The sequence below is a fragment of the Lithobates pipiens genome, unplaced genomic scaffold (assembly GCF_037356315.1).
Source record: "Lithobates pipiens isolate NorthernLeopardFrog02 unplaced genomic scaffold, aLitPip1_a1.2 Scaffold_28, whole genome shotgun sequence".
Taxonomy (NCBI): domain Eukaryota; kingdom Metazoa; phylum Chordata; class Amphibia; order Anura; family Ranidae; genus Lithobates; species Lithobates pipiens.
Window position 1 is genome coordinate 56,788,466 of NW_027507789.1, and position 27,714 is coordinate 56,816,179.

At 42.9% G+C, this 27,714-nt stretch overlaps 1 protein-coding gene across 1 annotated transcript in view; it reads left to right on the plus strand.

Moving 5' to 3' along the window:
- The window catches only part of LOC143935411 (uncharacterized), a 152,020-nt gene that overhangs the window by 87,278 nt on the left and 37,028 nt on the right, over positions 1–27,714 (plus strand). The window contains exon 3 of the mRNA XM_077459251.1: positions 9,092–9,255. Within this exon, the coding sequence (XP_077315377.1) occupies positions 9,092–9,255 (164 nt within the window). The remainder of the gene's footprint in view (positions 1–9,091; positions 9,256–27,714) is intronic.

A 27,714-nucleotide genomic window follows, 5' to 3' on the forward strand; every position in this document is an offset into this window, starting at 1 on the left:
TCTGTGCCTCCTTCTATTAGTCTGCGATGTTCGCCAAAGCGTTGTCTAATTGTTCTAATGGTGCGCCCTACATATTTGAGACCACAGGGACAGCTTAGACCATATATTACAAAATCAGATGAGCAGTTGTAAAATTATTTTGCCCTTGGTGGTGAATTCTTTTTGTCCATGATGGACAAATTTACATGTTTTACAGAGTGCTTTGTGGCATTGATACATCCCAATAAGGGGTATCAGTTGAAGGGTTTTGGGAAGAATAGATTGCGTTTTTAATTTACTTGGTGCGATTTTGTTTCTCAAGTTTGGGGCCCTACGATAAGTGACAGATGGTCGAGCTGGGAGTTCAGTTTTCAAATGGGGGTCCTGCTGTAAAATACTCCAGTGTTTTTTTAGGATTTTTTCCATAGTTTTATGTTCATTATGGAAGGTGGTGATGAATCTACTAGAGAAATTTTGTGGGGAGCGATCTGTCTTAGTCGCAGTTTTTTCTGAGAGGCACTGTTTAAAGGCGTTTTCTATGAGCGGGGTAGGATAGTTTTTTTCTTTAAATTTAGTTTTTAAGGTGTTGCTGGATTTGATATAGTCGATTTCTTTGGTGCAGTTTTGCCTTAGGCGCCAAAATTGTCCCTTTGGGATGTTTTTAATCCATTTTGGGTAGTGGCAGCTATTAAAGTGAAGGTAGGAGTTGCCCGCGGTTGGTTTTGTATAATTTTTTTTGAGATAATAGCATGACCCTCATGTCCCAATTCTAGGTCTAGGAATGCTATGGTTTCAGGGTTGGTATTAGACGTGAAGGATAGGCCATAGGGGTTATTGTTACAGTGTTGAACAAAGGGGGGGATTAGGTCTGCTGCTCCATCCCAGATGAGGATAAGGTCGTCTATGTATCTGCCAAAGAAGATTATATTTTTTGAGAAGGGGTTATTTTTGTAGATGTAATGGGATTCCCAGAAGCCCATAGCAAGGTTCGTATATGAACCTTGCTATGGGCTTCTGGGAATCCCCTAATCCCCCCCTTTGTTCAACACTGTAACAACACTGTAACAATTTACGTGTAAAAATTACGTGTTGTAAAAAATCATGTATTGAAACCAGTCCGTATATGTACCCATGTATATCTAGAAAATGTTTTTTGTATTAATGTAACACTTCCTATCCCCCCCCCTTCCCCCTCCGCCAAACCCCTTTCCTCCCCCCCCTCCCCTCCTCTTCCGTTTTCTTCCTTCCCCCCCCCTTTTCCTTTCTCTTCCCCCCCCCCCTCCCTACACATGTCCCTGTAGGTGTATTATGTGTGTGGGTGTACGCTCCTGCTTTTTACCCCCTTTCATTTTTTTTTTTCGAATTTTATATTCACTTTTATATTATTTTATCTTTATATTTATTTTTATTCTTATTTTAATTTTATTGTCACTTTTAGTCTTATATTCATTTTTATTTTTATAGTTATTTTTAGGATTATTTTTTACTATTATTATAGTTTTCCACTATGTTTCACGTCCAATACAATTAGACCTACACTCCTCGTTTTAACCCTCTTATCCTTTGATACATATATAGAGTTCTATAGATTTTTATCCCTCCATTTTTTCCACTCTTGATCTCACTCCCAGAGAACTTTTTATTGATGTAAACATAAGATTTCCCCATAGACATGTTTCTTTCTCGTTTTTTACCAACCCGCTGCTGCCCCCGCCCTCTCTCCTCCTTTTTTTCTTTTTTCTTTTTTTCTCTCTTCCTCCACTCCCCTCCCTCACCACTCGTTCGTTTCCCCTCTCCTCACACATTCGGCCGTAACCACGTCCCCTGACCTGTTCCTAGTCCGTTCCCAACCGCGCCTACCGCCCCTAGCCTGCCCCTATTTAAATCCCGAGTTCCCTTCGTTCTATTCTGATTCTGCCTGATGAAAGAGCGCGGTCGTACGACAACCTCGACCCGCACGCTCAAGAAACGCGTCGCATACCCTCTGACGTCACAGCTCCGCGCCCTGGTCATCTCTGCCTCCCAAGCCTCGTTCCAAAGACCGCACATCTCGTGTCCACCATAAGCCGGCAAAAACACCTGTAGTGGACCCCATGCGAAAGGAACAGGAGCAATAAAGAACAATAAGATGACAGATGTGGACCGGATTACTGGCTGACGTCCCATAATCAGATATACCAGACGACCCTCTGTGTTTAAATGCCTATTTTTTGCCTACTAAATGTGAGTGCAAAATCCTATGTTTTTATATTGAAATTAAATACTTTTTGAAACATCTACACCCAGAGGCGCCCCTCTCTCTCTCTTTTCTCCTTTATCTACAGCATTCCAGGAGCCAAAGTTTCAGCTCTTTTTAGGTGGCAGCCCTGCATGTGGTTTCATCTCCCCCCATCCTCCCTTTTTTACCCCCCCCCCCCCCCCTCTATTCATGAACTAAAGAACTCTCTATTTTTACTACTATTTTTATTATTATCTATTTCTGGACTTGATAAAGTAGTGCATCCCCTGAACTCACTGCTATACGTAATCTTATAGACTTCGCTTTTGCTTTTTTCCCCCAGTGGGAACCTAATATTTTTGACTTGCGCCAAATACTTGTCTTACTGTTAAAATGATGACCCTCCCTAGGATTCTCTACTATTTTAGGTCCCTCCCGATCCCGGTTCCCGCAACATTTTTTAAACAACTCCAATCATTAGTCTTTCAATTTATTTGGAGCAGAGGGGGTTGCAGGGTGGCTCGATCTTCCCTATATGCCGCAAAGGGGCCGGGGGGACTAGGGGTACCACACTTCTTGCACTACTATAGAGCGGCCCAACTGACACAGCTTTACCACATCTACTCTACCACCTACCGCCCTGATTGGGTTAATTTAGAGGCTCAGGCGTGTTCCCCCCTCCCCATAGATCTTCTAATGTGGTTACCTTCTAGAGAGCGTAGGGCCATTCTGAGCCCTTCCCTCTCCCACTCTTTGGACCTCTGGGATGTGCAAAGTATACCCTTTACGGTCACCACATATCCCAGTGGCTCCTATCTTTGGAAACCCGCACTTTCCTCCAGGGCAGCACCCGCAAAAGTTTACTTGGTGGACCAATAAAGGCCTGCTTAGGATAGCACATTTCATAGACCATAGAGGTATCAAAAAACTTTCTTACTTTCGGGACACATTTGAAATGGTTCTGACGGAGACATTTTGCTTCTTTCAAATTATCCACTATATTCAATCACTTGGTCAAGGCCAGGGAGATATTAACGCTAGAACACTTTATGAAAATAAATGCCTCAAAGCACCTGGGGCGCGGGGAAGCATCTCAGAGTTGTACGCCTTGCTAACAGACCGAAACTCTAAGCTTCCTTACCAAATAGCTTGGGAAGCGGACTTGGGGGAGACGATTGACGAGGATGTTTGGTCCAGGTGATCAGTCGGGGTGCACAGGGGAATTTTGAACACCTCCCTTGTGGAGGCCGGTTACAAAGTACTGTCGCGGTGGTATCTGGTTCCGGCGCGGATAGCCAAAATACACCCAGAGGCTTCGCCCCTCTGCTTCAGAGGGTGCGGTCAAGAGGGAACAATGTTCCACACATGGTGGTCCTGTCCAAAAGTCAACAGATTCTGGATAAGAATTTTTAACTTGGTGTATTCGGTGACCGGAGTGAATATACCTAAAAATTTTAAAACAGCTCTATTTTCTGACCTCTCGAATGACCTGCCTAAACACCTTAGATCCCTAATGTCTTTAATTTTTTTGGCAGCTAAAATTGCCATAGCGCGTGCATGGAAAACTTCTCAAATAAACCTGGTGCTTGTCAAAAATAAAATTTCCTGGATCATGATTAATGAAAAATTAACTAGTATTCTCCGAGACCAACAAAACCGATTTGAAAAGATATGGAATCCCTGGGTTAGATATCTTCAGTCGCCGTGAGGGGGGGGGGTTAGTAGGCTGGAGCATGGAGATCGTCTATACACTCTCTCTTTTCTACCCTTTTACTCCCTTTTCTTTTCCCTTCTTCTTCTGCTCTACTTTTTTTCTTTTCTTTTCTCCTTTATCTCTTTTCTTCTTTTACTCTTTCTTTTGCGTAAAGGGTTACTTTGTTCCCATAGTTGGGTTCTCATATGTGTGACAGTGGACTTTATGGAACATCTAAAGCACGCGTTCACTATTAAATGACTACTACAACTCCGAGCTGGTTTACAGGTTTCTACTTCATGACAATTTTCTATGGTAAACTACAAAGGCTTTTGTTAGTATTGCCTGATATTTAATGAATAGTCCTGGCAGGTGAAGGTTGGTTATTTTATAATTTACCAGTTTGTTGATATGTGTTTTAATAAATAAAAGTTATAGTGTCTACAAACTATGAAATATATTTATGGAACTTTTATTTTTAATTTTTTTCTACTAGTAATGGCGGCGATCAGCAACTTAGAGCAGGACTGTGATATTGCGGTGGAAAATTTGACACTGACACTTTTGACTCTTTTTTTGGGGACCAGTGACATTATTACAGTGATCAGTGCTAAAAAATATGCACTGTCACTGTACTAATGACACTGGCTGGGAAGAGGTTACCATCAGGGGCGATAAAGGGTTAACTGGGTGCCTAGCTGGTGTTTTAATACTGTGGAGGAGGGGCTTTGACTAGAGGAAGGCATAGATCTGTGTCCCTGCTTTGCAGAAACAAGAATCAATGCCTTCCTGACTGACAAAACGGTGATCTGCCTTATTTACATAGGCAGATCGCCATTCTGCCCATGTAGAGAACAATCAGCAGGTGTCGGCGGTCATCGGGTCCACCAGACCTGCTGATCAGCTCCTGCTTTGTAGAATCACCAGTGGGAGCGAGCTGCCGGTGGCATGCACTCATGCCCAATACCTGGAAGGTCAGGATCATGTACAGTGGGGATCGAAAATTTGGGCACCCCAGGTAAAAATGTGTATTAATGTGCATAACGAAGCCAAGGAAAGATGGAAAAATCTCCAAATGGCATCAAATTACAGATTAGACATTCTTATAATATGTCAAAAAAAGTTAGATTTTATTTCCATCATTTACACTTTCAAAATGATTATTATTAATATACAGGTTTTATATAGCGCCAACAGTTTGCTCAGCGCTTTACAACATAAAATTACAGAAAACAAAAAAATGGCGTCTGCAAAGGTTTGGGCACCCTGCAGAATTTATAGCATGCACTGCCCCCTTTGCAAACCTGCCAGTTTCATGAATTGTTCTCAATCATCGTCTGGGAAGACCAGGTGATGTCAATCTCAAAGGTTTTAAATGGCCAGACTCATCTGACCTTGCCCCAACAATCAGCCCCATGGGTTCTTCTAAGCAGTTGTCTAGAAAACTGAAACTGGAAATAGTTGACGCTCACAAAGCTGGAGAAGGCTATAAGAAGATAGCAAAGCGTTTTCAGATGTCAATATCCTCTGTTCGGAATGTAATTAACCACTTTCAGACCGGACCAATTTGCTGGTCAAAGACCAGACCACTTTTTGCGATTCGGCACTGCGTCGCTTTAACTGACAATTGCGCGGTCGTGCGACGTGGCTCCCAAACATAATTGACGTCCTTTTTTTCCCACAAATAGAGCTTTCTTTTGGTGGTATTTGATCACCCCTGCGGTTTTTATTTTTTGCGCTATAAACAAAAATAGAGCGACAATTTTGAAAAAAACGCATTATTTTTTACTTTTTGTTGTAATAAATATCCCCCAAAAATATATAAAAAAACATTTTTTTCCCTCAGTTTAGGCCGATACGTATTCTTCTACATATTTTTGGTAAAAAAAATCACAATAAGCGATTATTGATTGGTTTGCGCAAAAGTTATAGCGTTTACAAAATAGGGATAGTTTTATAGCATTTTTATTAATAATTTTTTATTATTTTTTTTTTTACTAGTAATGGCGGCGATCAGCGATTTTTATTGTGACTGCGACATTGTGGGGGACCCATCGGACATTTTTGACACATTTTTGGGGCCATTGTCATTTATACAGTAATCACTGCTATATAAATGCAGTGATTCCTGTGTAAATGACACTGGCAGTGAAGGGGTTAACCAGTGGGTGGCACTGTAGGGGTTAAGTGTTCCTAGGGGTGTGTTACTAACTGTGGGGGGGTTGGGCTTTCATTTAGTGAACACTGATCTCTGCTCCAATCACATGGAGCAGAGATCAGCGTCACTAGTTGCTAGGCAGAATGGAGAAATGCTGTTTACTCGGCATTTCCTCCATTCGGCCGCTCCGTGAGACGATCGCGGGGATGCCCGTGGTGATCGAGTCCGCGGGTCCCGCGACCGGACTCACGGGGGTCCCGACCAGCGCGGGGCGGCATTGAATATTGGACGTACCTGTACGCCAATATGCCTGCCCGTGCCATTCTGTCGACGTACATCGTCGTGCGCTGGTCGGGAAGTGGTTAAGAAATGGCAGTCATCAGGAACAGTGGAAGTTAAAGCAAGATCTGGAAGACGAAGAAAAATATCAGGCAGAACAGCTCACAGAATTGTGAGAAAAGCAATTTAAAACCCATGTTTGACTGCACGATCCCTCCAGAAAGATCTGGCAGACACTGGAGTTGTGGTACACTATTCCACTATAAAGAGATACTTGTACAAATATGGTCTTCATGGACGAGTCATCAGAAGAAAACCTCTTCTACGTCCTCACCACAAAAATCAGCATTTGAACTTTACAAATGAACATATAGACAAGCCTGAGGCATTTTGGAAACAAGTTCTGTGGACCGATGAGGTTCAAATATAACTTTTTGGCCGGAATAAGTAAAGGTACGTTTGGAGAAGAAAGGGCACAGAATTTAAGGAAAAGAACCTCTGTCCAACTGTTAAGCATGGGGGTGGATCAATCATGCTTTGGGGTTGTATTGCAGCCAGTGGCACAGGGAACATTTCACGAGTAGAAGGAAAAATGGATTCAATAAAATTTCAGCAAATTTTGGATGGTAGCTTGATGCCATCTGAAAAAAAGCTGAAGTTAAAGAGAGGATGGCTTCTACAAATGGATAATGGTCCTAAACACACCTCAAAATCCACGGGGGATTACATCAAGAGGCGTAAACTGAAGGTTTTGCCATGGCCTTCACAATCTCTTGACCTCAACATTATTGAAAATCTATGGATAGACCTTAAAAGAGCAGTGCGTGACAGACAGCCCAGAAATCTCAAAGAACTGGAACACTTTTGTAAGGAAGAATGGGCAAAGATACCTCAAACAAGAATTGAAAGACTCTTGGCTGGCTACAAAAAGCGTTTACAAGCTGTGATACTTGCCAAAGGGGGCAGTACAAGATATTAACTCTGCAGGGTGGCCAAACTTTTGCAGATGCCATTTTTTTGTTTTCTGTCATTTTTAAAGTGTAAATGATGGAAATAAAATCTAACTTTTTTTAACATATTATAAGAATGTCTAATCTGTAATTTGATGCCATTTGGAGATTTTTCCATCTTTCCTTGGCTTCGTTATGAACATTAATACACATTTTTACCTGGGGTGCCCAAACTTTCGATCCCCACTGTATATATATATGCCTTGTAGCAGTTAAAGTGTTATAGGGTGGTCGGCAACCAGTTAATTAAAACTGAACTTTACTCCTTTTTTGCAAGATTGCCTCTACTGCTTCCCCCTCCCTCTTACACATTACAAAATTGAAATTAAGTTTATTTTGCTAATGTGTGACAAAGCCATTCTAGGAGTTTTCAAAATGTCACGCATGCAAATGCATACCAGTTTTCTGCAGTGTGTCTGTGCATGAGCAGGGGATCTCGTGGAAGCCCCAATGTGCTGTGGAGGACTCTGTCAGGTATGTCAAGGGGATCTGTGCATATGCCAGACCTCCATTAAAGATAGCAGCACTAGATAAGAGGGGCAAAGGGAGAACTTATGCTTCAAGCAAGTCAATGCCGGATGCCATGGTTTAGTAATGCCACGTACACGTGATCACCAGCAAAAGACAGATGAGACAGAGAGCTTTTCATCGGAAAATGCGATCGTGTGTATGCTCCATCGGAATTTAGTTGGCCGAATTTCCGCCAGCAAAAATTTGTTAGTTTGTTCTCAATTTTCCCAATGGAAAAATGTTCTATTGGAAATTCCGATTGTGTGTATGCAATTCCTTTGTGAAAAAACTCACGCATGCTCAGATTCAACTACGAGATGGAAGCTATTGGCTACTAGGTACTGAACCACCTTTTTCTAGTCCCGTCATACGTGTTGTACCTCACCGCATTCTTGGCAGTCGGAATTTGGTGTGACCGTGTGTAGGCAAGACAGTTTGAGAGCAATTCTGGCAGAATTCCGACGGGAAAACCATCAGAGCTTTTTCCGATGAGAAATCCTATTGTGTGTACACAGCATAAGTATTCTTTTATTTTAAGATAAGGGCAAGTGTATTTATTCATTTATATTTGGGGGGGGGGGGGTGAAGTTAGGAAAAGTGAATTTCCGTTTAAAAAAAGGTTGAAGTGGTGACAGGATCTCCGCTGCCATCCATTTAAGACTAATGGCCTCTACACACGTTCCGAAAATCAGACAACAGATCGTCCGTTTTTTTTTTTTTTTTTTTTGCATGCTAGTCACATATTGAAAATGAAGAGGTTACTAAAGTTACAAAAATTCTCGTACGACAGAATAAAAAAATCGGAAGTGATCTCATGTGTTTTAGTGTATTTCTATTGTATTTTCGGTGTACTGTACTGATTCAATGAAAATTGTACGATCTTTTATCATACGAGAACATTTTTTGTTATTGTCCGATCTGATAATATCGCATGAACTGACATTATCGGCTCTCCAAAGCTCTGTACTAAGGATCCGATTATCGTACGATCACTTTGAAAGCAGTATTTTTATCCGATTTTTTTCGGATCGTGTGTACGGGGCATTACTCTAGTCATACAGCTCACAGAGCCTACGAATATGCCATCCTTTGGTAAGCTCCCTTTTTGCAATGCAATCCTACAGCAGACCTTTAAATTCAACTATAAAAATTGTCTTTTTTAGAGAAAAGTATTTCTGAAGAAGAATATTTATATTAAAGAGCAAAATGTGACATCAGTTGTGAATACTGTCATTGTTCCACAGGAAAACAAGAAGTCACAAAGAAGGAAAATGCAACAGAAGAACTTAATGTAAATGAAACATTAAACAGCTCAAAGCACCGAGTACACTTGTACATCATCATCAGTATAACTGCTGGTCTCTTCCTCTTCCTTGCACTGTTTGCATTTGTCAGATATTATAAGATGGTAAGTGAAGAATATCTTTATATTTTAAAGGAAAAAAGCAAATACCTGAAGACTAATGTTTCTGATAAGGAAAACTATTTCATATCTATGGACACTCTGCAACCTCTGCAGACATTGTCTAGCTGACCAAACTCAACGGAAAAAAAATTATTGTTCGAAAATCATTTCCAGTATTATCACCACAGGGATAGGGCAGGCAGGCCAAACTCACTATGCCTAGTATAGACAAAGGAAAGGTTATTTAGACTGTGTTCAGACAATGGACATTAACGACTTCAGTCCCGGAAGATTTGGCTGCGTAATGACCAGGCCATTTTTTGTGATACGGCATTGCATCAGTTTAACTGACAATTGCGCGGTCATGCGACGCTGTACCCAAACAAAATTTGCGTCCTTTTTTTTCCACAAATAGAGCTTTCTTTTGGTGGTATTTGATTGCTTCTGCGGTTTTAATTTTTTGCGCTATAAACAAAAGAATAGAGACAATTTAGGAGAAAAAAACGAAAGACAAATCCACTTTGCACTACAAGTGCACTTGGAAGTGCAGTCTCTGTAAATCTGAGGGGAAAATCTGAAATGAGGGGATGCTCTGCTGATTTATCATCCAATCATGTGCAAGCTAAAATGCTGTTTTTTATTTTCCTTGCATGTCCCTCTCAGATCTACAGCGACTGCACCTCCAAGTGCACTTGCAGTGCAAAGTGGATTTGCCTTTAATAAATAACCCCCAATATCTTTTACTTTTTGCTATAATAAATATCCCACGTTTTTTATTAAAATATTTTACCATATTTTTGGTAAAAAAAGTAAAAAAAAATTGCAATAAGCGTATATTGATTGGTTTGCGCAAACGTTATATCGTCTATAAAATAGGGGATAGATTTATGCCATTTTTATTATTATTTTATTTTTTTACTAGTTTTTTGGGACCATTGACAATTATACAACGATCAACGCTATAAAAATGCACCGATTACTGTATAAATGTCACTGGCAGGGAAGGGGTTCACACTAGGGGCGATCAAGGGGTTAACTGTTTACCCTAGGTGTGGTCTAACTGTAGGGGGGATTTGACTGTATAGGAGGAGAGAGAGATCAGTGTTCATACTTAGTATGAACACACAATCTGTCTCTACTCCTCTGAAAGAACTGGGATGTGTGTGTTTACACACACAGATACCGGTTCTCGCTCTGTCACGAGCGATCGTGGGTGCTCGGCGGTCACACACTGCGGACGCGTGCCCCTAGTAGCCAAAAGGCAAAGCAATGTAAGGTTTCGTCGTTTCGCCCAGCCGTGGCATTCTGCCGCAGTAAAACTGCGGCGGTTGGTCAGCAAGCAGTTAAAGTGGTTGTAAAGCCTAAACATTTTTTGCATTAAGGTAAAAAAATGTTTAGGTTAAAGTATCAACACCTCACCCCCCTTAAACTTACCCTTACTCGATACAGTGCCAGATTTTTTTGTCAGATTTGCTAGTTGGAAGTGGCAAATTTGAGGGAGAGTAAAAAAACTGTTTTGCTTTGGACTGCTGGTGATTTCCGTGTTTGCATCTTTAGTGTTTTTTGGGGGGGTCTTTCCTTGAAGCTTTTTAACACCTTTTCTGTTACCCTTTTTTTTTTTCTTTCCTTCCTTCAGACTACTAATTCAAGGTAACGGTCAATTGGTCACAGGTAATGCAGGGTCCTATATAACTTTCTGTGGAACTAATTTCTGAGCTTGCACTTTTTGTTTGCTGGAACTCTGGCCAAGTGGTAAGTTAAAAACCAGAGTTTAAAACAGGAGTCTTCAAACCTATAAATAACATCTGAAATGTCCTGTCATTAGTCTTTTTGTAACTGGGAAAATGTGTGCTAGCAAGATTGTAGGTTTTGTTCAGTGCCCAGTGTGCCACATGTATACAACAATGGAGCAACAGCTCTTCTGGAAGGTTGCCCTTCTGGAAGATCACATTAGAGATCTGGAGGAGCAAATTGAACACTGGGCAGAACTGACAATCTTGAAAGGGGTCCTGGTAGCTAGTAGGGTTAATGTGGAGAGATAAGTCAGGATTATCAGGTAGGAAAATGTAGTTAGGAGTGGTACGGGCTAATAGAAAAGGGAGGCCAGCCCTGTGTTTGAGCACCCTAACAGATTTGCCAAGTTGGGTAAAGATGTGGGGTTGGCAGCCCTAGATATCACTTCTACCCCTAACAACCAGGAGAGCAGCCCATCTAGTAGGGGTGGTGACGGTAGTGCAGGTAGGCCTAGACAGTTTGGTGGTAATAGGGGATTCTATAATCAGAAGGACTCATAGAAAAATTTGTCGCCAGGATCGCCGTAATCGAATGAGATGCTGTCTTTCTGGTGCCAGGGTTTGACATGTGGTGGACAGGGTTGATAAATTACTGGGAGCGGCTGGGCATGACCCAGCTGTCTTGGCCCACGTTGGAACTAATGACAGAATATATGGAAGGTGGAGGCTCCTTAAGAACCAATTTAAAGAACTAGACAGCAAGTTGAAGGAAAGGACCGCTAAGGTGATATTCTCTGAAATATTGCCTGTACCATGTGCAAAAACAGGAAAGGTAGGGGGATTAGAGACCAGAATGCATGACTAAAGACCTGAATTTTCATTGGGGCACAACCTATATGCTTAACCACTTAACAACCGCCCATTGCCGATTAACGGCTTCAGGGCGGTTGTTTAACTCTGAGGGGCCGTTAATTAACGGCCTCCCAGAATTCTGCTCTCGCGCGCCCCCTGGGGCGCGCACACGAGAGCATCCGTGACCGCTGGGTCCAGTGGACCTGGAGCATCACGAATCACGGTAAACGGCCGCTCATCGCGGCCGTTTACCACGTGATCGCTCCGTCAAATGACGGAGTGATCACTTGTAAACAAGCCGGCGTCATGTTATGACGCCGGTTCCTCCCTCCCCCTCTCTGTACCGATCGGTACAGCGGAGGGGGAAGAGATCGTGTCAGCAGCGATGTGGGCTGCATCTGCAGTGCCCACATCGCTGCTCACCGAAAATTAACCCCTCAATTCCCTGCAAATACTCTACATTACTCTGCAATGCCCTGCAACACTCTGCAATGCCCTGCAACACTCCGCAATGCCCTGCAACACTCCGCAATGCCCTGCAACACCCCGCAACACCTTGCAACACCTTGCAACACCCTGCAACACTCTGCAACACCCTGCAACACCCTGCAATACCCTGCAACACTCTGCAATACCCTGCAACACTCTGCAATACCCTGCAACACTCTGCAATACCCTGCAACACTCTGCAATACCCTGCAACACTCCGCAATACCCTGCAACACCCGGCAATACCCTGCAACACTCTGCAATGCTCTGCAACCCCCGCCGATACCCTGCAACACTCTGCAATGCTCTGCAACACCCGCCAATACCCTGCAACACTCTGCAATGCTCTGCAACACCCGCCAATACCCTGCAATGCTCTGCAACGCAGTACTCTGCAACGCCATGCTCTGAGATACCCAGCCATAGTCGGTGATACCCTGCAATACCCAGCCATAGACATCTCCCGCCGCCCTCCGCCCTCCGGTGCTTCTACCGAATCGCTAATACGATCAAAGCCAGAATCTTTTTTTTTTCAGGCTTCCCAGCTTAGAGGTGAGATGTGGGGTCTTATTGACCCCACATCTCACTGTAAAGAGGACCTGTCATGCCATATTCCTATTACAAGGGATGTTTACATTCCTTGTAATAGGAATAAAAGTGATCAAAAAAATTATTTTTGGGGAAAAAAATGTCAAACTAAAATAAATAAAGTAAAATGAACAATAAAAAAAAATGTTTTTTTAAAAGCGCCCCTGTCCCCATGTGCTCGCATGCAGAAGCGAACGCATACGTAAGTCCCGCCCACATATGAAAACGGTGTTCAAACCACACATGTGAGGTATCGCTGCGAACGTTAGAGCGAGAGAAATAATTCTAGCCCTAGACCTCCTCTGTAACTCAAAACATATAACCAGTAAAAAAAAATTAAATCGTCGCCTATGGGGATTTTTAAGTAGCGACGTTTGCCGCCATTCCACGAGCGTGTGCAATTTTGAAGAGTGACATATTAGGTATCTATTTACTCAGCGTAACTTCATCTTTCACATTATGCAAAAATTGGGCTAACTTTACTGTGTTTTTTTTTTTTTTTAAGCACAAAACTGTTTTTTTTCCAAAAAAAGCATTCGAAAAATTACTGCGCAAATACCGTGCGAGATAAAAAGTTGCAAAGACCACCATTGTATTCTCCAGGGTGTTTGCTAAAAAAGCATATATAATGTTTTGGAGTTCTATGTAATTTTCTAGCAAATAAATGATGATTTTTACATGTAGGAGAGAAATGTCAGAATTGTCCTGGGTGCTCCAGAACGCCTGATGGCGCTCCCTGCATGTTGGGCCTCTGTATGTGGCCGCACTGTGTAAAAGTCTCACACATGTGGTATCACCGTACTCGGGAGTAATAGCAAAATGTGTTTTGGGGTGTAATTTGTGGTATGCATATGCTGTGTGTGAGAAATAACCTGATAATATGACAATTTTGTGAAAAAAAGTAAAAAAGTAAAAAGAATCTTGATTTTGCAAAGAATTGTGGGAAAAAAATGACAACTTCAAAAAACTCATCATGCCTCTTACTAAATACCTTGGAATGTCTTCTTTCCAAAAAGGGGTCATTTGGGGGGTATTTGTACTTTTCTGGCATGTTAGGGTCTCAAGAATTGAAATAGGCCGTCAGTACTTCAGGTGTGATCAATTTTCAGATATTGGCACCATAGCTTGTGGACTCTATAACTTTCACAAAGACCAAATAATATCCACCAATTTGTACTTATTTTTACCAAAGATATGTAGTGGTATAAATTTTGGCCAAAATTTATGAAGAAAAAATTACTAATCTGCTAAATTTTCTAACAGAAACAAAGAAAAATTCGTTTTTTTACAGAATTTTCGGTATTTTTTCTTTTATAGCACAAAAAATAAAAAACCCAGCGGTGATTAAATACCACCAAAAGAAAGCTCTATTTGTGTGAAAAAAAGGACAAAAATTTCATATAGGTCCAGTGTTGCATGACTGAGTAATTGTCATTCAAAATGCGAGAGCACTGAAAGCTGAAAATTGGTCTGGTTATTAAAGAGGAAGTAAACCCTTCCAAACAACTTGGACCTATAGGTAAGCCTAGATTAAGGCTTACCTGTAGGTCCAAGCAATATCTCCTAAACCTATATGGTTTAGGAGATATTTGCCCGAAAATGGGCACCGCTGTCTACGGCGCATGCGCCGTAGACAGCGGCGCGCAGGCGCACTAAATGCGGCAAATCCAAGAATGGATTTGCCTAATTTGTCGACTCCCGTGCGCATGCGCGGGAGTGACGTCATCGCGGCTTCGCCGTATGGCAGCGGCGGAGCTGCGAGACGCGACTCCCGTGCGCATGCGCGGGAGTGACGTCATCGCGGCTGCGCCGCTGTGATTCGTCGGAGCTGCGAGACGCCACCAGCAACATGGATGCGGCGGACTACAGGGGACAGCGGCGACTTCGCTGGCTCCTGTGTCAGGTAAGTGACACATAATGAGCTACTATGCGATGCATAGTAGTCCATTATGCTTTACCTTTGCAGGGAAAAAAAGAGGAAGTAAACCCATCAGGGTTTACTTCCTCTTTAAGGGTGTTTATGTGCCCAGTGGTCAAGTGGTTAAAGATGGTTTGCACCTATATGGAAGGGGGTCTGCTGTGCTGGAGGAGAGGTTTATGGGAGGGCTGGAGGATTATTTAAACTAGGATTGAGGGAGAAGGTGAATTTGATTATAATGGGACATACAGGTCAGATAGGGGTCAGCACCAATTGGTGGGTGGAATGGGGAAAGATGGAGGGAGGGCTATGGCAGATGATATGAAGGTTCCCATGTTATAAACAGCCATTGGAAATGGTACTGTTTTTTACTAAAATAAAAAATATGTGTAGCACCTTCTACATAGGTAGGTGCAAAAGGTTAGGATTTTTTTTAAAGTACAGGCAAATTTGAGCAGGCCTAGCAGGCCTGTTTGTTTTTGGTTTGTGTGGGCTGGGAGTGACTCAGAGTGGCAGCTGGTGACTGACAGACAACATCACTTTACTGTCACTTCCCTCTTTATTCTAGAGGATTCTAGAAGAAGAAGAGGGGAAGAGAGGTTGAGCTGTCTGGGGTGAGGGGTGACTCAGAGAGCCCTGACCAATCCCCAACTAGTATTGGCAGGGGACCGGGCTCTTTGAAATATCCAGAGTCGGCCCAGCTAGGGAGGAGTTGTCGGTGGAAGAATTGAGAATGGAGTACTTGGCTGTCCGGGCCTTTGAGGGAGCTCTTCAGTCTTAGGGGGGTGGGCTTGGGCCTGGGCTCGGGTGCAGGATGGAGCCCTCCAAGAAATGTGCATCCAGGAGGACTGGAGAGGCATGCCAGAAAACGTCGAGAGGAAACAGTCAGAGCTAGATGTGGTGCCAGTGGGGAAGATTACAATGGATAGGCAGTGAAGTCGGGCAGCTGCACCCAGGAGGGCCAGCAGGGCCTGAAGAGGACTGACTTGGAGCAGTAGTATAGGACAGCTAGCACAAAAAGACTTTCTACTTTTTGCTACACCATAGGGGGGCGGTAGTCCCTGCCTACAAAGGGCAAGTTACTTAGGCCTGGGTCAGGCCTAAACATGTGCTAGCTGCTCCTGGGAGATTGAGAGTTGTGCAGGAGGGAGAGAAAAAGAGCCATAGTCTGCAAGCAAGAGTTGTGCAGGAGGAGTTTGGAGAAGTGTTGTGTACACAGTTGTCCCAATTGATTGTATATTGTTTTGCTTGCGTCTATCTAGCAAAGTTGCTCTGTGGTATAAGCAAGGAAGCCTAGACTTCTGCAGTGTGTAAATGTTCTTTTACTATACAAAGATGCTGTACATACAAAACTATTACAATCTTAGGAATACAATACAAGACTGACAGTTATATATAACAAGCAAAATGCCTAGCAAATGCAGCCTATGGTCTATAACAGTATAAATACGCTTAAAGTATCTTCTGTTACTGTATGTTTGTGATCTCCATTGGCAACAATGCTTCTTGGACCCCAGGCACTTTTTCTTGTATCATGAGTGGCTTCTGATCTTCAAAGCATAATGAGGATGTGTTCTCCCAGTCTCTACTCATCCCTTTTATGTACAAGTTTGTCACCAAAAGTTAATGGTTACAAACTTGTTTCCATAACAACCGACTAACAGTCATTCTTTCAGTTTGAGAGCTGAAAGAATCTAAAACAAGTTGTTTAATGTAGCTGTAGAAACAATGGACTGTTGAAAACTGTCAATTGAATACAACAATGGTATCTATGTTAGTCATTCTTTCAGTTTGAGAGCTGATAGAATCTCAAACAAGTAATGTCTTACTTGTTTACTGTATCTATAGAGACAATAGCCTGTTGAAAACTGTCAATTAAATACAACAATGGTATCTAACCCCACTGTATGAAACAGCATTTGTTTGGGAAATCTACTCAAGCCAAAAAACTGACAGTAATCTGACCAACTCACTATTGTAATATTGTCCTATGTATCTTATATCTGATTAATATAAAAAAAAATCATATTTTTAACAAATGCAACACATATATCAGTCAATTAGGTGGATTGTATATCAATCTACCAACTGACTTATAAACAATTCGCTGTGCATCTCATAATCCCCTTACCCCATCCAAGTTAAATTTTCAAATAAAAATAAAAAAAACAAGCACAAGGACTGTTTTCTGCCTGAGAGTGATTGAGGAGCCAACGCCGGCTCGGCAGGGTGACAAGTGCAAAATCTCACAATGAATTAAAGTGTTTGTTCACCAATGCCAAAAGTCTGCCAAGCAAAATTGGTGAGTTGGAAGCTATGGTGCACGAGAAGAACTATGATTATATTGGCAAGCTGAATCTTGTCTTTATTCTTTACATGACTGGCCTATTAATATTCCTGGCTATGCTCTCTTTCGGAAAGATAGGGCAAAACGGAGGGGTGGTGCTGTCTGTCTATGTGAGAAGTGATCTCAAAGCGAGTGCGAGAGAGGACCTAGTTGATGGAGAGTGTGATAAGTCTGAAGCATTATGGGTGGAACTGTACAAAGGTTATCATTGGAGTTTGTTATAGACCTTCCAGTGTTAAAGAGAAAGTGGAGACTGAGCTCCTTGCACAGATGGAAAGGGCTGCAAGGGCTGGGACAGTGATAATAATGGGGGATTTTAAAGCGGTAGTAAACCCGCACGTTTTTTTTTTTTTTTTCTGACCTGCAAAGCAAAAGGCATAATGAGCTAGTATGCACCGCATACTAGCTCATTATGAAATACTTACCTTAGAACGAGGCCCCGACATCCTGCCCGATCCACGCCGAGGGAGCTGACATGCTCCCTCGGCGTTTCTTCTGGGTATCGCGGCTCCGGCGCTGTGAGTGGCCGGAGCCGCGATATCGTCACTCCCGCGCATGCGCGCAGGAGATTTCAGTCCGGCCGCTCGGCCGCTGCCGGATTTTGACGGCGAGAAACCCCTTGTGCGCATGTGCCGCTGTAGTCAGCGGCGCATACCGAGGGGAATATCTCCTAAACCGTACAGGTTTAGGAGATATTTTTTTTACCTACAGGTAAGCCTTATTATAGGCTTTCCTGTAGGTAAAAGTTAAAAATTTGGGTATACAAACACTTTAACTACCCAGAAATTGACTGGAGTAATGGCACTGGTGGAACAGTTATAGGGCAAACATTTATAAACCCATTATAAGACAATTATATGATCCAGTTTATTGAGGCTCCGACTAGTAATGATGCTCTGCTGTACCTGGTAATCTCAAATCATGCAGAGCTTATTACCAATATTTATATAACAGAACATCTTGGTTGCAGTGACCATAACATGATTTTATTTAATGTTAGCTGTAAGCAACAAGCACATACGGGAAAGTTAAAAACACCTGACTTCAAGAGAGCAAATTTTCCCAGGACGAGGACTGCTCTCCAGGACTAATATTAGCATCAATGAAAACAGAACAGAAATCTGAATTCTTCAAAGACTATATGCAAACTCACTGCAAAGTATATTCCCATGGGCAATACATTTAAAAGGCTAAAAATAAAACCTATGTGGCTCACGGCCAAAGTAAAAAATAAAAAGTTATAAATAATAAGAAAAGAGCTGTTAAAAAATATAAAAATGAATAAACACTATCATGGTTTAAATGTTACAAAGAATATAACAGAATATTTAAAAAGGAAATCAAAGACGCAAAAATTCACAAAAAGGTACTTTTAATCCCAGACCCAATATCATTTATAACATTTTAAAAAGTAAGGGTCCCAACACTGAACCTTGGGGTACACCACTGATAACCTTAGACCATTCAGAGTAAAAATCATTAACCACTACTCTCTGAATTCTGTCCTTTAGCCAGTTTTCTATCCATTTACAAACTGATCTTTCCAAGCCTGTAGACTTTACCTTACACATGAGCCGTGTGTGGGGAACTGTGTCAAACATTTTTTACATAAAGGTTTGCAGCATTGGTACATGCCAGAAATGGCTAAGAAGGTGGGAATAGCGTAACCAGGGGGGAAGAGGTTTCTCCTTGAGTCTACTTGGTGCCACCTTACTCTTAATATTTGGTGCTTTTCTATACGCAAACTTGGGCTTATTCGATACAACAGGAAGGAGATGCTCATCCTGAAGCAACAGGGGCCAGTGTCTCTGCACGATGTTCTCTGTCTGTCTGTGGTGAGAATGAAATTGAGTAATAAAACGCAAGTCATCCTTATTTATGTTATCAATAGTAGAAGGGCGGGATAAGGGGAGTATATTTTTATACTGAGAATAAGCTCAAAATCAACTGGGAACCCTTTATAAAATAACTTTTCTTTCAGGATCTTTCTCTGGTTGTCATTGTCCTCACTTCTAGTGCAATTCTTTTTAAGTCTGAAAAATTGGCTTTTAGGTATGTTGTTGAGCCATTGGGGGTGATGACAACTTTTGTAGAGTCCGCCGAACAATCCGCCCGTGTCTGGGCTCCGGCGGACTTTTTCTTCCCAAAAGTCCGGCAGACTTTGAAAGAAGTCCTGACTCAAAATTGGCCGCCGGACTCGGCAGTCCGGCGGACGATCCGACCGTCTGTGTGCCAGTCCGCCAGACTTTTGAAATGAACGGACTTGCCCACACGCTGAGTAAAGTACGTTCATTTTGAACGTGGCTCCAGGTAGACAGAACTAGGGAAGGAAGTCAATGTCGCGCCTCCATCGGCGAGATTGACACCTCGCTAGCCCCATCACCTGGTATGGATTTAAAGAGGAACCCCTACACCGAAAAAAACGGCATGGGAGTCCCCCCAAAGTCCATAGCAGACCCTTATCCAAGCACGCAGCCCAGCCAGTCAAGAAAGGAGGTGTGGACAAGCTAGTGCCCCCCCTCCTGAGCCGTACCAGGCCGCGTGCCCTCAACATGGGGGGGTGCTTTGGGGAGGGGGGCCCTGCGGCCCTCCCCACCCCAAAGCACCTCGTCCCCACCCTAGGCCACCCCTCCCTATGTGAATGAGTATGGGGTACGATGTACCCCTACCCATTCACCTGGGGGGAAAAAGTGTTAATAAAAAAACACAACACAACACAGGTTTTTAAAATACTTTGTTAGACAGCGCCGGGGGTCTTCTTCCGTCTTTGGGGGTCTTCTTGCTGGACTCCTCCGCTATCTTCTGCTCTTTTGCTAGCTCTTTCAATAGCGGAGGAGGGATAAGGGGTGGGGTCACCGGGTGATGTCACATGGTGACCCCGCCCATTATGATGTCACAGTCCCGGAGGAGCCACGTTCAAAATGAACGGACTTTACTCCGTGTGTGGCCAAGTCTGTTAATTTCAAAAGTCAGGTCGTGTGTGGGCAGGTCCGCTCGTTCAGAAAGTCCGGCGAACCTCCACTGTAAAGTCCAGCGGGTTGTCCGCCGGACTAAGTCCACCGGATAGTCTGATCGTGTGTACGCGGCATAAGGGGGAATCCTGCACACTCTGATGTAAGTTGGAACTCTGTGTTGGGTTATATTAACCTGACCTTCATGTAAATGGAGAAATATGGTTTTGACTCTTGTTATACCTTAAACATATTGCTAGTAGCAGCTGCACAAATGTTATCTATATGTGTTTGTGTAATATATATAGATTTGTAATATAATATATATGTAGTATATATATTTGATTAAAGAAGAATTGGTAAAAAAAATTCACAAAAAGAAAAACAGATTGCAAAAGAGAGAACAAACCCCAAAAATTCTTCAACTATATTTAATAGTAAAAAAGTCAGGTCTGAGAATGCAGGCCCTTCCCAAAATAGTCTGGAGTGGGTGACTGGGGACAAGGAGGAGACAAATGTATTAAATAATTTCTTCAGCTCTGTGTAGAGCTGGGGGAGCTCATGTCCATAAAGGGGATGGTATTGACTCAGTACCAAATGATCCACAATGGTTCAAAAGTGAATTGAGCCCTGTCACTGTTTCTAATTTTTAGTGATCTTTAAAGACTGGAATAGTACCACTGGATTGGCGTAGGGCCAATGTGGTGCCGATAATTATTTTAAAAGGAAACAAAGTCTTTCCCAAGTAACTATAGACCTGTTAGTTTAACTTCTATAGTTGGGAAGATATAGGAGAGTTTAATAAAAGACCACATAGATGAGTTCTTGTGTAAAAAAAATATTTTAAGCAACAGACAGCATGGATTCATGAAAGACAGAAGTTGTCAAATAAACTTGATTTCTTTTTATGAGGAGGTAAGTAAAACCTTGGACAGAGGTGTGGCTGTGGCATTGTATACTTGGATTTTGAAAAAATGTTTGACACAGTTCCCCACACACGGCTCAGGTGTAAGGTAAAGTCTACAGGCTTGGAAAGATCAGTTTGTAAATGGATAGAAAACTGGCTAAAAGACAGAATTCAGAGAGTAGTGGTTAATGATTTTTACTCTGAATGGTCTAAGGTTATCAGTGGTGTACCCCAAGGTTCAGTGTTGGGACCCTTACTTTTTAAAATGTTATAAATTATATTGGGTCTGGGATTAAAAGTACCATTTCAGTCCTTGCAGATGACAACAATCTATGCAGTGGAATAACGTCCTTATAGGATGTCTCCAACTTACAAGCCGACCTCAATGCACTGTTTTATTGAGCAACTTTGTGGCAAATGAGGTTTAACCAGTTCCCGACCGGCACACGAAGATGTACATCGGTAGAATGGCATGGGCAGACAAACTGGCGTACAGGTATGTCCAGTTGAATTTTCCGCCCTGCCATCACGTGCGCGTGCCAGTCGGGACCCCCATGAGTCCGGTCTTGGGTCCCGCGGACTCGATCGCCGAGGAGATACCCGCGATCGTTTCACGGGGAAATGCCGTTGAAAACAGCATCTCCCTGTTCTGCCTAGCAACAAGTTACACTGATCTCTGCTTCCTGTGATTGGAGCAGAGATCCGTGTTCACTAGCACACAGCCCAGCCCCCCACACTTAGTAACATGCCCCTAGGACACACTTAACCCCTACACTGCCACCCCCTGGTTAACCCCTTCACTGCCAGTGTCATTTACACAGGAATCAGTGCATTTGCATAGCACTGATTGCTGTATAAATGACAATGGTCCCAAAAATGTTCGATGTGTCCGCCATAATGTCGCAGTCACAATAAAAATCGCTGATCACCGCCATTACTAGTAAAAAAAAAAATATTACTAAAAATGCAATAAAACTATCCCCAATTTTGTAAACGCTATACATTTTGCGCAAACCAATCAATAATCGCTTGATGTGATTTTTTTTTACCAAAAATATGTAGAAGAATACGTATCGGCCTAAACTGCTCTTTTTTTGTTTATAGCGCAGGGGTGATAAAATACCACCAAAAGAAAGCTCTATTTGTGGGAAAAAAGGACGTCAATGTTTGGGAGCCACGTCACATGACCGCGCAATTGTCTGCGTTTTTTTTTTGCACTATAAACAAAAAAAGGCCGACAATTTTGAAAGAAATTTTTTATTTTTTACTGTAGCGGGGTCTCTTTAAGGACTATAAAACTACTGTTCCCAGAACCCCGCTGGTTCCCAGGATGTTTGGAGTTATGCCCCAGAGACTCATGGGGGAGGGCATATAAGGAGGGGGAGAGGCCTAGTTCGGGCTCTTTTTGGACACCCCCCCCCCTCTCCTAGCAAGAGGAGGTCTGTGCTGAACTGCTGGAGGCACAAGGCCTGAAGCCTGGGCCTTGTGCTCTTTTCCAAAGAGCCCTCTGCCAGCCTGGCTGCACCTGAGAGACATTTTCTCATCCTTGCTGCAGTACATCAGAAGGATTGAAGACTCGGAGGTCGGTGGATTCCTGTTCCTAGACGAATCGGCGGAGGAAACAGACTTGGACTTGTCCGGGTGGTGAGAGCTGTTTAAAGACAGATACTTTATCTTTATTATTCGTTTGGATTACAAAGTTGTTCTTCAAGTGCACCACCGAAAGATTGCTAGCGAATATTGTTTCACTGGACTTCCATCTAGATCAGTCAGGCCTGACTGCATAGGTAGATAGTGCTGGGTGTTAGTTTACCCATGCGGGGAAATAGCTGAAAAATTGCAGCGCTAGAGTTGCATAGCAATACTTTATTATGCTGATTACTCTGTTTATCTTTATTACTGGTTACTGCAGGGACCTGCTTATGTGTTGCAAACCAAATGTTCGATTCATGTTATTCCTTTTATAAAACAACAAGTAAAGTCAGTTATATACTTTCAAAGATTGTCTATGAGCTTGAGTTATCCACCCACGCACACACATATTTAGAGTATAAGCGATTTAATGTGTATTGCTAGATACTAACTGTGCCAGAGTGGGTAGAGCAGATTGCCGGGGGGGTTGGCGGAGTTGTACTCAGGGCCCAAACCAAACTTGCGGCCCTCTTAAGTGAGGGTATCGCTATATTACTTTTTGCTATAATAATTATCTAAAAAACAAAGTAAAAAAAGTATGTTTCCCTATCAAAAAAAGACATATAATTAGATTAACACAAAAGACAAAAAAATGGTATTATAAATAACGGGAAGTGTTAGCCAATCATAAGGATACAATGGCCATACCACACATATAGATATATGTATATCAAGAAAAAATAATAAAGAAAATTATTATTTTAACCACATAAGCCCCGAACCATTTTGCTGGCTTAAGACCAGAGCACTTTTTGCAATTCGGCACTGCGTCGCATTAACTGACAATTGCGCGGTCATGCGACATGACTCCCAAACAAAATTTCCCCACAAAAAGAGCTTTCTTTTGGTGGTATTTGATCACATCTGCGGTTTTTATTTTTTGCACTATAAACAAAAAAATAGCGTCAATTTTGCTATAATAAATATCCCCAAAAAATATCAAATTTTTTTTCCTCAGTTTAGGCCGATACGTATTCTTCTACATATCTTTGGTAAAAAAAAAAAATTCTGAATAAGCGGTTATTGAATGGTTTGAGCAAAAGTTATAGTGTTTACAAAATAGGGGATAGTTTTATGGCATTTTTATTAATTATTTTTTTTTACTAGTAATGACGGCGATCAGCGATTTTTATTGTGACTGCGACATTATGGTGGACACATCGGACAATTTTGACACATTTTTGGGACTATTGTCATTTATACAGCAAACAGTGCTATACAAATGCACTGTTTCCTGTGTAAATGACACTGGTAGTGAAGGGGTTAACCAGGAGGTGGCAGTGTAGGGGTTAAGTGAGTCCTAGGGGCGTATTGCTAACTGTGGGGGGTGTGGCTGTGTTTTACAGATTACTGATCTCTGCTACAATCACAGGGAGCAGAAATCAGTGTCACTTGTTGCAAGGCAGAACAGGGAGATGCTGTTTACATCACCATCTCCCCGTGAGACGATCGCGGGCATCCCAACGGCGATCAAGTCCGCTGGACATGCGAACGGATTCACGGAGGTCCCGACCGCACGCGATGGCACAGAGGCAAATTAAAAGGGACGTACCTGTACGCCCATTTGCCTGTCCGTGCCATTCTGCCGACGGACGGGAAGCGGTTAAAAATATATAAAATATGTAATATATGTATATATATTTATCTTAAAGAACAAAAATACACACATATGTTAAAAATATATATTCTCACAAGCATATACACATACTCACAGAAAAACAATTGGCCAATCAAATATTAAATGTTAACTATTAAGTAGAAAGGAAGGTTGGTCAGTAAACACTAAAATGCATGATCATGGGAAAGGAGAACTAAACTACAAAATAGCACTGGTTTCAAAGTCCTCATTCAACCCACCTGGAGCTAGGACATACAGAGAAAAAAACCAAAACATTTCCCTATGACAGAGCCTTCTGAAGCGTTCAGCGGGGGGGAGGTCCCTCGGCATTGCCTCGATAACCCAGACCCTCAGGCCATCTGTAGTTTTTTCCTGGTAGTCGAGGTAATGCCTAGGAACACTATGTTTATCTAAACCACCGATGATAAAACAGCGATGTTCGGCAGAATGGTCCGCCCCACATAAAAAAGCCCGCAAGGGCATGTCAAACAGTAGACCACATGACACAAAACCCTTTACGGGATATGGGATATGTTTTGCCTTTCACACAAAAATCCCTCTGACCATGCCTCACAAACCAACAAGTTTTACATAAAGGTTTGCGGCATTGGTACATGCCAGAAATGGCTAAGAAGGTGGGAATAGCGTAACCAGGGAGGGAAGAGGTTTCTCCTTGAGTCTACTTGGTGCCACCTTACTCTTAATATTTGGTGCTTTTCTATACGCAAACTTGGGCTTATTCGATACAACAGGAAGGAGATGCTCATCCTGAAGCAACAGGGGCCAGTGTCTCTGCACGATGTTCTCCGTCTGTTTGTGGTGAGAATGAAATTGAGTAATAAAACGCAAGTCATCCTTATTTATGTTATCAATAGTAGAATGGCGGGATAAGGGGAGTATATTTTTATTCTGAGAATAAGCTCAAAATCAACTGGGAACCCTTTATAAAATAACTTTTCTTTCAGGATCTTTCTCTGGTTGTCATTGTCCTCACTTCTAGTGCAATTCTTTTTAAGTCTGAAAAATTGGCTTTTAGGTATGTTGTTGAGCCATTGGGGGTGATGACAACTTTTGTTTTCTTCCCAAAAGTCCGGCAGACTTTGAAAGAATTCTTGACTCAAAATTGGCCGCCGGCCTCGGCAGTCCGGCGGACGATCCGACCGTCTGTGTGCCAGTCCGCCGGACTTTTGAAATGAACGGACTTGCCCACACGCGGAGTAAAGTACGTTCATTTTGAACGTGGCTCCAGGTAGACAGAACTAGGGAAGGAAGTCAATGTCACCGCCTCCATCGGCGAGATTGACACCTCGCTAGCCCCATCACCTGGTATGGATTTAAAGAGAAACCCCTACACCGAAAAAACGGCATGGGAGTCCCCCCAAAGTCCATAGCAGACCCTTATCCAAGCACGCAGCCCAGCCAGTCAAGAAAGGAGGTGGGGACAAGCTAGTGCCCCCCCCCCTGAGCCGTACCAGGCCGCGTGCCTTCAACATGGGGGGGTGCTTTGGGGGGGGGCCCTGCGGCCATCCCCACCCCAAAGCACCTCGTCCCCATGTTGAGGGCACGTGGCCTGGTACGGCTCAGGAGGGGGGGCTCTAGCTTGGGGGGCGGGGGGCTTATCAGAATCCGGGAGCCCCCTTTAATAAGGGGCCCCCAGATTCCGGCCACCCCACCCTATGTGAATGAGTATGGGGTACGATGTACCACCACCCATTCACCTGGGGGGAAAAAAGTGTTAATAAAAAAACAAAACACAGGTTTTTAAAATACTTTGTTAGACAGCGCCGGGGGTCTTCTTCCGTCTTTGGGGGTCTTCTTGCTGGACTCCTCCGCTATCTTCTGCTCTTTTGCTAGCTCTTAGCGGAGGAGGGATAAGGGGTGGGGTCACCGGGTGATGTCACATGGTGACCCCGCCCATTATGATGTCACAGTCCCAGAGGAGCCACGTTCAAAATGAACGGACTTGTCAGGTCGTGTGTGGGCAGGTCCGCTCGTTCAGAAAGTCCGGAGGACCTCCACTGTAAAGTCCAGCGGGTTGTCCGCCGGACTACGTCCACCGGATAGTCTGATCGTGTGTACGCGGCATAAGGGGGAATCCTGCACACTCTGATGTAAGTTGGAACTCTGTGTTGGGTTATATTAACCTGACCTTCATGTAAATGGAGAAATATGGTTTTGACTCTTGTTATACATTAAACATATTGCTAGTAGCAGCTGCACAAATGTTATCTATATGTCTTTGTGTAATATATATAGATTTGTAATATAATATATATGTAGTATATATATTTGATTAAAGAAGAATTGGTTAGAGAAAGTGCTAGAAACTGTAAATTTATAGTTAATAGGATTTAAGGCTCTTTATATATGCAATTTATACCGTTAATGTTTATCGCTTAAATATTTTTCCCATTTTGGGAGTTATGGGGCCTCATGTCTAAGATTTGCCTAAGGCCTCACAAAGCCTAGAGCCGCTTCTGCCTGAAAGCATTGCAAAGTGGAGCAAACACAAAAAGATGGTCGATCGTCTTTGCTTGAATCCACGCTGTAGGCACTCAAGGGGCCGCCATTAAGGGGACAGCCAAGGAAGCCTGTTCCAGACCCACCTAGTCCTTAAAGGAGAAGTATAGCCAAAGCTTGTTTGGCTTTACTTCTCCTATGGGTCACAGGAGTGCAATTTGCTTTGCACTCCTGTGACCTGTTTTCAGCAGAGAGCGGGCTGAAGACTGCTGCCTGCTGACATCACAGAAGTTGGTCCAGGGGTCGTGTCATCATGACAATGGAAGTCGGGATCTGCCAGGTACCTGGACCGACACACAGTTCAGCCTCTCAGCGAGCTGCTGTGAGCCAGAGCCAGCCTCTCCACCCCTTCCACATCCCAGCGCTCCATTGAGCGAGATGGGGGCAGAGCAGAGTGTGGTGACTGACAGTCTGAAGCACTCTGATCAAAGAGTGAGTTGTCAGAACTGAGCGATAGCGGTGTTCGATCGCTCAGTTCTCAGTGCAGAGGCACTGGGGGACAGATGCAGCATAGGTAAGTATTATTCTGCAAAAAAGCCCAAACCCATAAAAGTCAAACCCAAAAAGCCCAATGATTTTGAATCCAATCTACAATCCTAGTGAGGTGTCCGGCACAATAATATTTCTGGAGTCTGATTCCCACCTTTAAATTTTAGGATAGGCAGGGTGGCTATGCTGATTTGTGCTTTCTGTTTATTCCATAAGAAAGTTCAAAATAAGCACTACCTGCATAATATATAGAAAGCCGAAAAGGACATTCATTTTCAGGGCAACTGCCAAACCAAACCAGTACAATGATTTCCCAAGCCTGAAGATCTTGTTGAATTCACTGAAACAGTGGGGCGAA